This window comes from Coenobita brevimanus, chromosome 30, assembly GCF_032717465.1.
Source record: "Coenobita brevimanus isolate Jiangsu-jjx chromosome 30, ASM3271746v2, whole genome shotgun sequence".
NCBI lineage: Eukaryota > Metazoa > Arthropoda > Malacostraca > Decapoda > Coenobitidae > Coenobita > Coenobita brevimanus.
Window position 1 is genome coordinate 30,051,659 of NC_136983.1, and position 16,961 is coordinate 30,068,619.

The 16,961-nt window shown below is 40.5% G+C and overlaps 1 protein-coding gene across 1 annotated transcript in view; it reads left to right on the plus strand.

Annotated features, from left to right (window-relative positions):
* LOC145395276 (synaptic vesicle glycoprotein 2B-like) overlaps nt 1-16,961 on the plus strand; it is a 130,404-nt gene that overhangs the window by 13,635 nt on the left and 99,808 nt on the right. Inside the window, exon 2 of the mRNA XM_080268956.1 lies at nt 1,293-1,346. Within this exon, the coding sequence (XP_080125082.1) occupies nt 1,293-1,346 (54 nt within the window). The remainder of the gene's footprint in view (nt 1-1,292; nt 1,347-16,961) is intronic.

Here is a 16,961-nt window from a genome sequence, read left to right on the forward strand (position 1 = left end):
CCAAAGGTGGTGGTGAACATTGAAGTTTCCTAGATTGGAGATTTCAGAGAAAGAAATGCTTTATCTGTACCAGTATCAGTTCATGGATGTGCATGAATATGGAAAGAAGTTTATTGACTTTGATGCAGATGCATTTTCAGTGGAGGTAGCGGACTATGATGAAACAGCATGTGCAGCATTGCTGTGATTTTTGAGTACCCTTCCCAGTTTCCTTTTATAACAGGTAAGTTTGCATGACAGATCTTGCTGTAATGTCCATCCAGTGTGTGGCAAAGTAAGCCTTTCCATACAGCTTCCTCGTATTGAAAATCAGTCTGACATAACATATTAAGTGTTACTGATTGTCGATTGAGGTTACATGAGACTGACATATAACAAATTAAGTGTGGCTGTGTATTCATTCAGAGTGAATTAGAGTGACAGACTGCAAATCAAGTGTATCTATATATTATGCTACCAGCATATATATTATAATAACCACTTCAGTACGAGAATATTCCCTAGGGTTTTTCAGAATGTCGTCTCGTTGAAGTGAAACAAAGATATAACATAACACTGAGCAGTTTGAATGAATGTTAGTTTTAATCCATTCACTGCAAATGGTCATCCCAAAGCGCAATGTTACTGAACGGTAGGAAAGATATAATAATGACGTCATCCTAGTCTTACGGTAAGCCCGACCGTATAAAGTAAATGAGTTTATTTAAGAGGGGCAAGTGGAGTTACATGAAGAGACAGAAAGATAGATGAGGAAAGACTGTTGTGGTGTTTATGTGGATGTAACTGGAAGTGTTAAAAAAAATACTTTCAGATGGTTTGACCACGTGGAGAAGATGGAAAACGAAACTAACTAGAAAAGTTCATGTGAGTGAGGTGCAGAAGGAGAGGAAGAGAGGGTGACCAAAGATGTGACGGGGTGATGTAGCAGAGATATAAGAGAGAGGGGTGTGAGCTGGAGGGAGAGAAGCCAAAGGACAGAGAATAGGACGAGATGAAGGCGATCTGTCTGAGGCCATCCCTTACTGGATTAGGATGTCTGGTAATAGATGAACAGACCGAAAGCTTTATGAATCTTGATAACTTTTTAGTTGTTACTTGATACCATCAAACTCTTATATTCAGGTTGGGGATGACCTCTTACAGTGATGTGGCCATAAATTATCTACCTTCAGGAGGATTTTATTTTTCCATATTTCTTACCATCACAAATATTCAGCTTCAGTAATGTTTGTCGTTCTGACCCCCCTCAAAAAGCAAAATAAGATGTCTAATTGTTTGCTTTCTGTGGTCAGACGGGACAGATGGAGGTGAAGGTGTGGATTACGACGACGCCCTCTGTGCCACGGGTGAGTGAATCCATATACCAGGGCTGTAATGGTTAGTGAACGCCATACCGTATGGATGGGCTGTAATGGTGAGTACCATACATCAGGGGTGTCATGGAAGTGAATACCGTGTACGAGAGCTGTGATAATGATTACCGTGTAACAGGGTCGTAGTAAGTAATATATAGGGGTACTGTAATGGTGAGTGTAAAACATATGGAAGGATTGTTATGATGAGTGAACATTACATAGCAGGGATGTAATTATGAATAAGAACTTATTAGGGTTGTAATGGTAAGAGAACATTTTATACTAGGGCTGCAATGATAAGTGTAAACAAGAGCAGTCATATGGATAATAACTCCTATATCCCATAATTGAGGTTATAAGTAAGTACTGTACAGTACAGCATGATTGTGATTCTGCTGGAGCTCTGTAAACTCACCTCCATAGTTCCCATTTCTCTCAATTAAGTGGAGCTCTTTTCCGGAAGCAGATGAATATCAGTGCTTGGTGAAAGGCTAGGGATGAATGCTCGATTTTTTTTTTTTTTTTTTTACAGTAATGAGTTGGGTACGTAATAACTTATAAAGTACCAGTGCTTGCCTGTAAAAATTTGTGTGACTAACTAATAGCCTTTCCATCACAAATTTTGTATTACCATTATCTCTCTTTCCATACCGTGATTGAGGCCTCAGTGATCATTTCTGACAAAAAAGGAGAAAATTTTATTTTCGCGTGTCTTGATTTCCGAGGATTTTGCGCCGTCGCGTTGCGTGCAATCGCCAAAAAATTTGTTTGGTATTTTTTCTGACACCCCCTGGTCTCAACCCGACCGAATGCAAGAAGTTGGTAGATATCTATTACCGTTCTCTTGAGAGAAATGAACAAATGCACACACACACACACACACACACACATCCAGCTTGAATTTCTTATTTAGTTGCCATTTACATTATTTAATAATTCAGTGGCATAAAGTGTATAGGTCAAAGGTCAGTGTCAGAGCAAAGTCAACTTAAATAGTTTTTATCTGATTGTGGCCAAACTTTGTAGAAGGGTTGAAGACACGGTAAGAATTGTAGGATTCGATTTTGAGAACAACCATTCAAAGGCCAAAGTCACAGGGAAAAATTTAAAGGTCAAGGTCACAGGACAAATTTAACCCACACAGATTTAACGTTTTCTAAACCAGTTATTGGAAAGGTTAAAGGTTCGGTAGAATTAAGTAATTCATCTTGTGAGAAGAGAGGAAGATATCAGTAGGATGGAAGTTGTAGATGCAATGAAGAAATTAAAATGATGAAAGACCCAGGATTTTATCGAGTGTGTGGTGAAATGCTAAATCATGGGGGAGAGATATTAGTAGAATGAATGGGGAAGATGTGCAGATTGGCCTGGGAGGAAAGTAAAGTCCCGGAGGATTAGAAGACAGGTATAATTATTCCCCTGTACAAAAGAAAAGGGGAAAAATAAATGAGTGATAATCATAGGGGCATTTGCCTTCTTAGTGTAACAGGAAAAGTATATGGTAGGATGCTTACTGATAAAGTTAGGGAAATAACAGAGGAATTAATTGGAGAAGAACAGGAAGGTTTTAGGAAGGGAAGAGGTAGTGTAGATCAGACATACATTCTTAGATCTTTAGTGGAAAAGTTGCTCGAGAAGGGAAAGAAGTTGTATGCGGCCTTCATGGATTTGGAGAATGCATATGACAGGGTGCATAAACAAGGATTTCGTAAGCATTAAGAATATATGGAGTACATGGGAAGTTGTTGAAGGTCGTGGAGAGTATGCATGAGGGTGGTAAGTCTGCAGTGTGTGTGGATAGTGAACTAAGTGAATTATTCTACTTGAAGGTTGGATTGAAACACGGATGTGTCATGTCTCCATGGTTGTCCAATCTGTATATGGATGGGGTTATAAAAGACATGCAAGGTAGGGTAGTGGATGTTGGAGCTGCCCTAATGAGGGAGGGTAGTGTTTGGAAACTCCCTGTACTGTTGTCCGCAGATGATACTATGTTGTTAAATGAAGACCAAGGGGAGCTGCAGGGCTTGGTGGATAAGTCTGGGAGAGTGTGTAAGAAACGGAAACTAAAGGTGAATGTCTATCTATCTATTGCCTGATGCCTTAATCCCTTATGCAGAGTGGCAACAAACAAATCGCCTCCACTTCACCCTGTCCCCCGCCATTTCACTGTCCTGCTCCCAATTCACACACCCCTCTCTCATATACCTCTCCCCTCCATCCCACCATCACATCCTTGGCCTTCCCCTCCCACTCTCCCCTTCCACCTAACTCACATATACTCTCCTCGTCAGTCTCTTACTCTCTGTCCTCTCCACATGACCAAAGCACCTCAGTATGTTTCTCCTAACACTTCCTTTCACAACCACATCCACATCACAACTCTCCTTCATATCTTCAATTGCCAGTCTGTCTCTCCATGTGACTCTCCAGGCTCCTCTCAAATAACTCATTTCCACTGCACTCACTCTTGACTTGTGTCCCTCCAACAAGGTCCAAGTTTCACTTCCATACGTTAGAGTTGGTATCACAATACTGTCATGTAATAACTTTTTCACTTCCATGCTCACTACCCTGTTTCTTATCACTGCTTTGAAGAGACCAGCAACCATTCTTCCTTGTTGTACTCTTTCAAGCATTTCACCCTCTAAACTTCCATCCTTACTCATCACACTAACCAAGTACTTAAACGCAATCACATTTTCCATTTCCACATCATCCAGGCTCACTGTACATTCACCGACTTCAGCTCTCTCGAAGACCACAACTTTACTCTTCCCTACATTCACCTTTAGATTCCGTTTCTTGCATACTCTCCCAAACTCATCCACCAAGCCTTGCAGCTCCCCTTCATCTTCACTTAACAACACAGTATCATCTGCAAACAAGAGTACAGGGAGTTACCAATCACTGCCCTCTCTCATTAGGACCACTTCAACATCCACTGCCCCACCTTGTATCTCTTTCATAACCCCATCCATATACAGATTGAACAACCATGGAGACATGACACATCCCTGTTTTAACCCAACCTTCAAATAGAAAAACTAACTCAGTTCACTATCCACACGCACTGCAGCCTTAGACCCACATACATACTCTTCATAGCATTCAACAACTTCCCATCTACTCCATATATTCGTACTACTTTCCACAATCCTTGTCTATCCACCCTGTCATATGCTTTCTCCAAATCCATGAAGGCCGCATACAACTTCTTTCCCTTCTGTACAAACTTTTCCACTAAACATTTAAGAATATCTGATCTAAAAACCTCTTCATTTCCTAAAGCCTCCCTGTTCTTCTCCAACTAATTCCTCTGTTATTTCCCTAACTCTGCCAATAAGTGTCCTACCGTATACTTTTCGTATTACACTAAGAACACAAATGTCCCTTTGATTACCACACACTTCTGTTTCCCCTTTCCCTTTGTACAGGGAAATAATTATACCTGTCTTCCAATCCTCTGAGACTCTACCTACCTCCCAGGCCAATCTGCACATCTTCCACATCCATTCTACTACTATCTCTCCCCCAAGTTTCAGCATTTCACCACACACTCCATCAATTCCTGGGCCTTTCCTAATTTTCACTTTCTTCATTGTTTTCACAACTTCCATCCTACTGATTTTTTCCTGTAATCTCACCTCACTCCATCTCCCAGCCATTCCCCAGCCACTTAAACTCGCATTACTTTCATTCTCTATGTTCAACAAATTCAATAAAGTGTTCTCTCCGTCTGCTCACTCTTGCTCTCTTCTCAACTAGAAACCTATCATTTTTCTCTTTCACTCCCCTACTAACTTCATTGCCACCCTGTCTGACTCTCTTGACATCTTTCCAGGACATTTTCTTACATTCCCTCCACTTGACACTCAAATTCCTCATCCACACTCTTCTTACTCCCTCTTACTAATCTTTTCACCTATCTCTTCCTTTCAACATATAACTCTCTTTTCTGTCTCTCAACTTCTTCCACGCCCCTATTTCTCATCCATTCATTATATGCTTATTTATTTTGTGCCACAGCCTGTCTCACCTCTTCATTTCACCATGATGTTCCTTGCACCCCATTTTGTCTTCTCTTCATCCCACACACCACCTCACATGCTGCACATATTTCTCCAGTAAATATCTTGCACACACCTTCCACCTCCCTCATCTGCTCCAATTCATATAGTATTTACCCAATCATTCCTCCACTTCTCTCTTATAATCTGCCTGTACTCTTCATCTTGTAACCTTTCCACTCTTCTTGCATATACTCCTTCCTCCCATGTTTCCCATCTCCTATTTCTTCATTTTACTTCGGCCATGATTCTGACCACCACTTGGTGGTGGTCAGAAAGTCCACTCCCCCAACCTCTATATGCTCTTGCATCCATTACACATCTTTGCAACCTTTCATCCACACACACATAATGAATCATTGCCTTTCATTCATTCAGTCCACCACTCATCCTTTTCATCACTCGCCATGTATACCTGTGGATCATTTTGTGCCTGAAGAGGGTATTCCCTGTCACTAACCCCCTCCCGGGACAAACGTCCACTAAAGCACTGCCATTCTCATCTATCTCAGCATGCACACCCCACTCACCAACTACTCCATCAACCTTCATATTCCCTACTTTACTATTCATATCACGAATTAAAAACACTCTCTCATTCCTTTCAAACTTTTCCATGCACACTTCCACATTTCTCCAGAAGTCGTCTCTGACTCTGCTTGCACGATCTTGTGTTGGCGCATAAAGGCACACAATCGCCCACATTTATAGTTCAACCTTCAGTCTTACTCACATCATCCTTGAGCCAACTAATCCATACTCTCTTATATTCTCCTTCCATCTGTTACTCACAACAATACACACTCCTTCTTTTGCCCTTTCATTCACACCTACTCCCGCACATATACCCCATCCATAGTCCCATTCTCTCACACTCTCACCTCACCATTTAGTTTCAGTTAATCCACAAACATCCATTTTCGCACCCTCAAGCACCTGGACAACCTCTCTCTCTTTCGCCTCATCATTTGGACCCCTAACATTGCATGTCACCATCCGTATTATGTCCTTTGTTCGGTTCTTAGTCGTCATCTTTCAGTCAGTCCTGGTCCGAGGCTTCTTGTTCGTATTTTTAGTTAGTTGTTTTCCGGGAAGGGACACTAAGCTTCTGCCAACCCACTTGGTGTCACATATGGAACACGTTTTGGTTGGTTAAAAAGTTACCACCCGGGGATGTAAATGATTTCCTGGTTTACAGGAAATCATTTGGCTTGCCACTCAATGTAGAGCTACCCTAAAAACAGGGTATCACTACACTAAGTGGGTGGATGATGGTCTTCGAGAGAAGTGAAGTTGGATGAGGAGGAAATGGATAATGAGTGCATTTACGTACTTGGGTTGTGTGATGGGTAAGGATGGAAGTTTAGAGGGTGAAGTGCTTGAAAGTGTACAAGGAAAAAAAGTTGCTGGTTCCTTGAAAGCAGTGATAAGAAACAGGGAAGTGAGCATGGAAGTGAAAAAGCTACTACATGACAGTATTGTGATGCCAACTCTAACGTATGGAAGTGAAGCTTGGACCATGTTGGTGGGACAGAAGTCAAGAGTGAGGGCAGTGGAAATGAGTTTTTTGAGAGGAGCATGTGGAGTTACATGGAGAGACAGACTAACAAATGAGGAAGTGAGGGAGCATTGTGGTGAGGCTGTGGAACTGATAGGAAGTGTTAGGAGAAACACACTGAGGTGGTTTGGCCATGTGGAGAGGACAGAAAGTGAGAGACTGATGAGGAGATTGTATGTGAGTGAGGTGGAGGGGGGGAGAGGGAAGGGGAAGCTAAGGATGAGATGAAGGGATGGAGTGGAGAGGTATATGAGAGAGGAGGGTGTGAGCTTGGAGCAGGACAATGAAATAGCGGGGGACAGGGCGACGTGGAGGCGATTTGTTTGTGGCCACCCCTTATGGGATTAAGGCATCTGGCAATAGACAGACTGATAGATAGGTTTTTGGACAAGTTTGGCGAAAGTCAAGGTCACATAGCAAAGTAAAAAATATTCAGCCTTTTGCATAAATTGTGGATTCATGTGTTGCACTGATTGCCATTATTATTATTATTATTATTATTATTATTATTATTATTAAAACTTCCTGCAGGTGAGAAGTTTCTTTGTCCCATTATTATTATTATGATTATGATTATTATTATTATTATTATTATTATTATTACTATTATTATTATTATTATTATTCAATCTTCCCACAGGTGGGAAGTTTCTATGTTTTTGGCATTATCATTATATTGATATTCATTTTAAACTTGCTATATTTCAAAGGCCATTTTGGCCTAGAGCCTTCAAATTTGGTTAACATTGCTGGACAACTGTCCACTTCTTTTGACTACCGGTAAACATGGTGGCAGTCTATTAACTTGATCTCTGGATATTACCCAAAACACAGAAATATGAGTCAGCCACGCTATTTCAAGAACCACTTAACCCGCCACATCCCGTTCACGTATATATACGTTGGAACATTTTGTCACTGTGACTCCCGTTAACGTATATAAACTCACTCCAATTGCAAGGTTTGTCATTTGGACATTTTTCAAATTCCACGTGTGATTTTTGATACATATACATGGGACACCTTCCTCTGCAAGATGTCAGGCAGGGACAATGCTTTACCCTGCATGACCTCCCCTTCCCCACACGCCATTGTCTCGGCAATTCACCTGTTACCAGTGACCTGGCCAATAAAGACATGTCCTTCCACGGTACGATATTCAAGACCAGACTGATTCCCCAATTGATGACAATGTGGAGGACAAAGTTTATGTAGCATTAGAGGAAGAAACAGTCAAAAATGATGATCAGATAATGTCGCCAAAAAAGGTCAGGTATGTTGATGTGTATGGTGAGTGAAACAACGCTTATATTGCCTATATTACTGTGTGAAAACCAATATACTCTCGTACTACATGTAAATTTGTACCAAATAAATAAATAAATACCATTTATGAGTGGTGTGGAATAGTTACCCTCCCATAGAACTCGTTTTCCTTAGAGCCAGCCTGATAGAAAACCAATATATGGGGTACTGCTACCTGTATCCAGTATTTTAAACCTCAGGTGAACGATTTCTCTATGAATTTTCGATGTTCCTCACTAAAAGCGGAGGTCTGAGCCAAAACATTGTTTTTCCAAAATTGGTTGGGATTGGGGGAGTCAGTGGTGGAAAATTAGTTGGGAAGAGGTGGGTTAAGCTAGGAAGCTGACATTTTACTACAAAATAGCCTTAAGGCAGACGTAGGCCAGAAGCGAGTATGGTTCCAATCGACTGCTTATTCTCTGAGATCGCCTGGGTCAATAACTGGGACTTCCAGATTTTTTGGATCTCATCTGGTACTCCTTGAAGGATTAAAGCTTGAGCCACAAAACTTGGTGGATGGACTGTGGTGACTTGAGGTGACATGCACAGGATCAGTGACCTTGACCTCACCTAGGCTCAAGATTTAGGACTTTTCCAGGTACTCCAGATGTCACCTAATTTTCCATGAAGGAATAAAGCTAGAACTATTATTATTATTATTATTATTATTATTATTATCATTATTATTATTATTATTATCATTATTATTATTATTATTATTATTATTATTATTATGTGGTAGGTGGGGACACTCACCATCCACTCACTCGATGTAGTGCTGTTCTCTGGTGTCTGCCATTTCCTCTCCTCCATCCTTCTTTCCTTCCATCCTCTTCTTTCTTTCTTTCCTTCATTCTTTCCTCATCCTTCTGCCTACGGATGACTTTACACCCACTCTTCTGTCTTTCCTTCATTCTTTCCTCTTCCTTCTGTCTGTGGGTGACTCTACACTGAGTGACAAGCCAAATGGTTTCCTGTACACCAGGAAACAATTTACTACGCTGGGTGGTAACCATATAACCAAATTTTGGCACCTGGTGGTTTAGTGGGTAATTACGGAGCTCCAATCGGATTTGCCCAAGGGGTGGTTGGGGTTTATTGCTTACGTAATGCCACTCAGGGATGAGTGAGGTTGGTCATTCTCATCTTAAATGTCAGGACCAACTTCCCTAGCCCCGGGATCCTATGCTCCTAATGGAGCAACGTAGGATTGGATGATGAATGAGTGAATTATTATTATTATTATTATTATTATTATTATTTCTTCTAGATACACTTGCAGTTTCGTGCCCTTCCCTCATTTCGTCACTAATTCACCTTAATTCTGGTATAACTGTTCCGTGGTCAGATACCCTACAGACACTTATTTTTTATTTTTTCCCTGCCTTTATTGAGTTACCTGGGGTAAGAGGTCCAACCATACAGACAGACACATTTAGAGGAATATAGCATCATAAATCCATACAGTTTACCAAATTGTTTCCGTAGGAATCCGTGCAATCATGTGTCTGTGGATACCATTCTGTATCCCGTCACGACTGCAAAACTCCCGGCCCGTTAGTCCCAGTGTTCAAATCTTAGTAGATGTAACACCTAGGGGAGGTAACTGTGGTAAGCTGGATGATACTGTGGCCTTGTATCCCAGGAAATCGGGTGGAGAACCTGCCACAGGCTCAAAGGCCTAAGTTACGGAGATGAGCACCTCGGCTAAGCACCCCACCCTTTACCTTACCTTTACCTTACATCCTGTATTTCTTAGGAGTGTGACTGTTTAATTAGTAACATCTTATCCTTAACTGTAAAGTCATATGTTTATATTTCATTGTAGTATTGAAAATATCTGAAGTGACAATACCTGAGACAAAGAGGAATTAAACACTTGCATTCGAGTTTTGGGTGACAGAATCAATAGAAATCTGCACTACGGTGAAGGGAACATATCTTCCACAGGAGTATCCACTAATGTTTAATAATATTCAGCTTAATCCTGCATCATCCTTGAACATGCTTGGGGCTTCTTTCACTCAGGATTTCTCTTGGAAAGATCATATTATATCTCTTGTAAAATCTGATTCCAAGAGATTAGGTGTGCTAAGCCGACTCTGTTCCTTCCCCTGCACAGTTGTTGACTTTATACACAGGTTTTATTCACCCCTGCTTGGAGTACAACTCTCATGTGTGGGGAGGCTCCCCACACACAGTTCTTCTCAGTAGGGTGGAGTCAAAGGCTCTTTGCCTCATTAAATCTTCTCCTCTTACTGGCTCCCTTCAACCTGTCTGTTCACCACACTGGTGCATCTTTATTTCTTTTCTATCGCTGCTTCAATGGTCACTGCTCCTCTGAAATGTCTGCTTGCATCCATCCACCTCTACGACGGGTGCATAGCACCAGTCCAACATCAAACTCTCATCCCTTTTCTGTCCAACTCCGTAATAAAAGAGTTAACAATTTCTCCCAGTCCTTCATTTATGCAACAAGTCATCTCTGGAACTGTCTCCCTCTGTCTGTATTTCCTGCCAGCCATAATCTCCAGTTTTTCAAACGCAGTGTGTCCAGAAATCTCGAAGTGATCGGATCTTGAATTTGGCTTTCTTGTATTTTGATCTTTTGGAAGGAACAGTGTGGGAAATATTTTCCCCCAGAGCAGTTGCGCTCTCTAAATTTATCATAGTTATCCCTGGTTAAAGGCAGAGGACGTAGAGACTGTTGTTAATTATTCAAGCGGTTTTAATAACCCAGAAACGACGTTCTCTTTAATAATTCTTGTTATTGATAAATTAAATGCTACTGCATTTAACCCCCGTGGACAACTATGCATTGTAAATACATGTAATTATGTGGTATTTTCCACTGACCTAAGCTGCGTCTGCGCGATAGGTGACGTGACAAGCAGGGAAAGATTCCCCTGTTAAGGCAGATGTGGAATTAAGATATTTACATAGTTAAAGGGAATATTTGGTCTAACTTTAGTTTAAGTGGAACTAAGATTAATTTGTTAGATTTGCCCTGTACATATTATGATGTAATTTAACTGTATTTAGTACTGTAATTAAATAAGAGTTGGCAACCCACAATTCGATGAAGGGTTGGGGTTTACCGCGTTCACTCACTCTGCTCCCAGACCTTGTGGAGTTAAGACTCTGCTCCTAGCTCTCGTGGAGTTAGCAAAGTTGTACATACACACCATAAGGACGCTTGCTTCCCCAAGCAACTATACCAGGCACCCTCATCGTCATTGGTTAACGATCAGTCCCTCTTCATATAGCTAAGTAACCTTTACGAATTGGCCAATTCAAGGGGGGATTAGCGAAGAGATAAGATAGAAGAATAGTATTGTAGGTGAGTTAAATTTAATTTACGTATCACCTAACTCTGAGACTTGTTTGATTTACTTAGACAACTTTAGGGAAGAGTAACGACCTACGAGTTGTGTACCGAGAAAATTCTTGCATAGCGGTGTCCCGGCAGGGATACTGACTTGGATACATTAAACATTTCTCACATTTTGGTGCCCAGAAAGAGGGCCCCGATTTGTTTAACAGAACTAATCAACATTTTTCACATTTTTGGTGCCCCGACCGAGTGAGGATAACCGATGTGTGCCGAGGCGCTGAATGTGTTTAAAGTTGCTTTTGTGGGGCACAGTTTACTACCACGTTCGGTTGAAGTGGAAGACGTGGACGTACGTGTCTATAGAGCTCCGGGAGGAACGGCAAGCGCTTTCTCTGAAGATGAAAGGCTGAATGCCGTACTAGACTGGGAGCATGACCGTACGGTCCTTTTCCTTGGAGGAAATGATATCCATGAGGACGTGGAGGTCAGTGAAGTTGTGGAGAATATTTTAGCAGTGGTAGGAGCCATAAAGGGCTCTTGTAAATCCTCAGTAGCCATAACCCTCCTCGAGCCAAGGAACCTGCCATATGGCTCTCCAGTTTGTTATGGAACATATAAAATAGTTAGAAGAGCTGTAAACCGGAAGTTGCAACGGGCCAGGAAGAGAAGAGATTTCATACATTTTAATGCCAAGCCCTTCCAAGCAATGTTGAAATCTGATGGTATACATTGGAACCATCATGGTAAGGAAGCGGTTCTGCAGAAATTTATAAATTATGTAGAACATAAGAAAGGAGAGTTCTATGCTGTACAAGCTATGGGTGGGCCTATGGAGTATTGAGGTAATAAATTCTGAGCTCGGGGAATGTGGGTGTTTTGGCAATTGAGTGTGGGGATGAAATAAAACCCTAGAGGTTTAATAATCCTGGGGAATAGGTTGAAAGTATAGACCTAATCCCTACACTTCTCAAAATTAAATTAAATAATTAGCTGAGCTGTAATGAATACTACGAAATTGGGAGAGGGGATAATTTGTACAATGAGGACTTAATCCCAACCCTCTTCAAAATTTAAAATAATCAAATCATTACTAAGTTGAGGTAAAATTGTGGTTGGAATTCATAATTAAATTATTAAAATAGAACTCCGTCAACATGTCTGTTTCTTTATTGCAAAGATCTTCTAGTAGTAAGGCAGGATGGGTAACTAGAGCCATAAATGATTGTAACCAGTCGTTGGACCAAATACCTCTGTCCAAGGAGAGAATAAATAGTCTCCTAAACATCCTGAAAGATCGATGGCGTAAGTACGAAGAGAGTTACTTAACTTTAGAAGCGGCTATAGTAAAGGCTGAGAAAAAGGAACTCTTAGAGTCAGAAACTACGAAGTTTGAAGACAAATTAGAAGAATACTTAACTGTAGTAAAGACATTAGAGTCAGAATTAGCTGACACTGCCGCGGAAACACAAGTTATGGCACAGCAGAGTAGAGCTGTGTTACCACAAATAACGCTTCCGGAATTTGATGGGGAGCAGAACTGGAAATCTTCCTGGGATCAGTTCAAATATTTGGTACGCGATAGAACAGATCTCCCTAAAGTCACCAAACTTACGTATTTGTTAGGACAGGTCAAGGGAACACCATATCAACTGATAAAAGAATTACCAGTAGAAGAAAATAACTATGAAGTGGCTTTGACCATCCTTAGACAAAATTACGAAGACAGGGAACAAATTATAAATCAATTATTGCGGGCTTTAATAGAATTACCCACGCCTAGGCACGATTTTGATTCCTTGCAAAAATTTAGAATTGCAATAAGTTGTAAATTAAGGGCCTTAGGTACTTACGAAGATATTAAGACATCAGATTGGGTGCTTTCAAGAATTGTATCCTTAAAGCTACCACCGAAAACCAAGGATGCTTTGTATGGTAGGTACCAGAAGGATAATCTCTCCTGTGAAGAGATAGAGGAAGGCTTGATGCAGCTCTGTAAACATTTGCAAGGAACATTAAACACTACTGAGGTCAAACAGAAGACTGAAGTAAAGAAAAAACCCACTAACCAACTGATAGGGAAAGTTAAGTCAGAGAAGACTAAATATGTGCCTAAAGAAGAGATAGGTACTTTCCTTAGCAGCACAAAGGCCGAGGATAAAGTATTAAAGATAAGGAATAGACCTGCTGAGGATATTAAGGAAATAAAACCTTCCATGGTAAAAGACAGGAAAGTTTGTGTCTTTTGTGGTGAGCAACATTCCAGTGTATTTTGTCAACACTACCCTGATTATGCTTCTACAGTAGAGTAGGGAAGCTTCAGGAACTGGGGTGTTGTATAATCTGTATGAACTCCGAACATACTGCCGCAGACTGTAAGACTAATTTAAATCTTTGCTTTAAATGCAAAAAGGATCATCATCATAGTGCTTTATGCCCTAGGATGAAAATTGAGGTTCCTAAACCTGCAAGCGTCAATATGACAATTGCAAAAGGGAATGCTCCATTAGTAATGCCAGCTGCAGTATCAATAGCAGATGTGAAAGTATTGTTTGAGAATAGAAACCAATTAGTATGTACCCTGTTTGATACGGGTGCTCAGAAAACCTTCATTTCCGCCGACATTGTGAAGAAATTAAAGTTACCAGTTATCGGCAAGGTAAATCTAGCCATTACAGGATTCTTGACAACTAGGAAGGCTCAGTCTTTTGATTTAGTTAGACCTGTAATACAATTAGGCAGATATAAATGTCGTATAACAGCAGCTGTGCTCGATACTATGGAGACAAGTATATACGTAAAGGGATTGAAGGAAACCTCTGATCATCTGCGAAGCTCAGGGATAAAGTTGGCTAAACGGAATGTGGAATCAGATACTGTGGGTCCCATAAAAATGATAATTGGTTCTGATTATTGTGGAAGATTCCTACATAGGACTTTCAAAAGGAATAAGGTACAGTTGTTCAAGAGTCCAGGAGGTAACCTTATTATGGGTCAGTTGCCTTTTCCAAAACAAGTTAAAGGAGAGGCAAAACTAGTAGACTCAGTCTTTGTTACCCCCACACAGTCATTGATGGTAGCCAGAATAGGTGCAGAATTAGAACCTACTCAGATAAATGACTTGTTGGATGAAAACACTGAACTTGTACACAAACTGTGGGACCTAGACAGTGTAGGTATACACTCTGAGGAACCAACCCCTGAAGATAAAATAACATTGGACTTGTATAATCAGTCTGTGGAATTTAAGGATGGACAGTATTGGGTAGGATTACCATGGAAACTAAACCACTCAGAGTTACCAACAAATTACCAAGCAGCTAAAGCTCAGTTAAATTCTCTTCTAAGAAAGTTGAGAGATAAACCAGAACATCTGACCCTATATGATAATATTATAAGGGATCAATTGAAGAATAAATTTATAGAAAAGGTAGAATACCCTGTTAACCACAAAGAAGGACACTACTTACCACATCATGCTGTAAGCAAGGATTCAGTAACTACTCCCATAAGGATAGTATTAAACTGTAGTAGTAAAGCGTCCAAGGGATCAGCTAGCTTGAACGATTGCCTATACTCTGGACCTACACTAACAGAGAAGTTAGGGAATGTGTTACTAAGATTTAGAGAGAAACCTTACGCTTACACAGCAGACATTAGTAAGGCTTTTCTCAGAATAGGACTGAGAGATGAGGATAGGAAATTTACAAAATTCCTCTGAAGTCATGATCCTCAAGATGAGGATAGTCCATTGAAAACTTACTGTTTCCGATCGGTGCTCTTTGGCTCTTGTGCTAGTCCTTTCCTACTTTGCAACACTCTAAAGCATCATTTTGAAAATGTCAAATGTCCAGAAATAGGGCAGGCTTTTTATATGGATAATTTGCAAGGTGTTGCTGATACAGAATCGGAAGCTTTGAAGGTTTATGAAGTAGCCAATTCCGAATGTGGGAAGGCAAATTTGCCGTTACAGAGCTGGAATACAAATTCACCGCTTTTGAGGAATAAAATACAAGAGGACTATCCAGATTCTGACATTCCCAAAATTCAAAATGTGTTAGGTCTTAACTGGGATACAACAGCTGATGTAATAAGTTTGAAACCAATTAAGTTCTCTGATATCACTCTCACAAAGAGGTCCTTGTTAAGTCAGGTTTCCAAGCTATTTGACCCATTAGGATTGGTCAGTCCTATAGTTATTAGGGGCAAATGTTTAGTACAGGAGGCTTGGCGAGAAAAGTTAGACTGGGACACTGAATTGGGTGAGACATATGTGGAACAATGGGAACAGATTAGAAAGGAGTTTGAAACTACATCAAGCATATGTATACCCAGGAAAATAAACAGTAATGAGAAGTCGCACTTACACATATTTTGTGATGCTTCTTAAAGGGCTTATGGAGCAGTAGCTTATTGCGCAACAGGAGAGGATAGTAAGATTATAATGTCCAAAGCCAGATTTGCGCCAATTAGAGAAAGAACCCTACCTCAAATGGAATTGGCTTCCATAGAAGTAGGAACTAAATTGGCCAGGTATATAAGCATTACTCTTGATACTTAGTTTGAGGATATTTACATATGGACTGACAGTGAGATTTGTCTTTACTGGATAAGGAAGGAAGACAGTAAAATTCCTTTCGTCCGTAATAGAGTGAAGACTATTAAAGAGCTGTCCTCCAAATTTAAAATCATGCATGTGTCCTCCAAACAAAATCCAGCTGATCTGCTCTCGAGAGGTTCGACCGTAAGGAGACTGATCAAAGATAACTTGTGGTTTAAAGGTCCTAAATGGTTACTCACTAAAGATTGGCCTGAACAGAAACAGTACAGTATTGCCGAGGTTAGTGTAGTGAACTTGGATCCTATAGTACCTGAGCCAGAAGTAATTGACATCAGCCGATTTTCATCGATAAGACAACTTCTAAATACCACTAAATTGGTTGTTGAATTTTTGAATAAGAAGGTGGGGTTTCAGAAATTAGATCCCCTAGAATACTGGCTGAAAAGAGTACAAAGAAATTCTTACGGGGAAATATATAAACTTTTGGGCCAAGACACTGGAAAAAGGAATAAGCTGATGAAGAATTTAGGCTTGTTCTTAGACGAAAAAGGTCTGATAAGATGTCGAGGCCGATTGGTAAAGGCTGACTTGCCCATCCAAACCAAACATCCCCTTTTATTACCTAAGAGTGGATGCTTTGTACAACTTATTATAAAGGAAGCCCATGATTCCACTCTCCATGGAGGTGTACCGCAGACCTTAGCCCAAATTCGGGAAAGGTACTGGATTCCTAAGGGTAGACAGGTTATTAAAAAATATCTCAAAAACTGCATCATTTGTA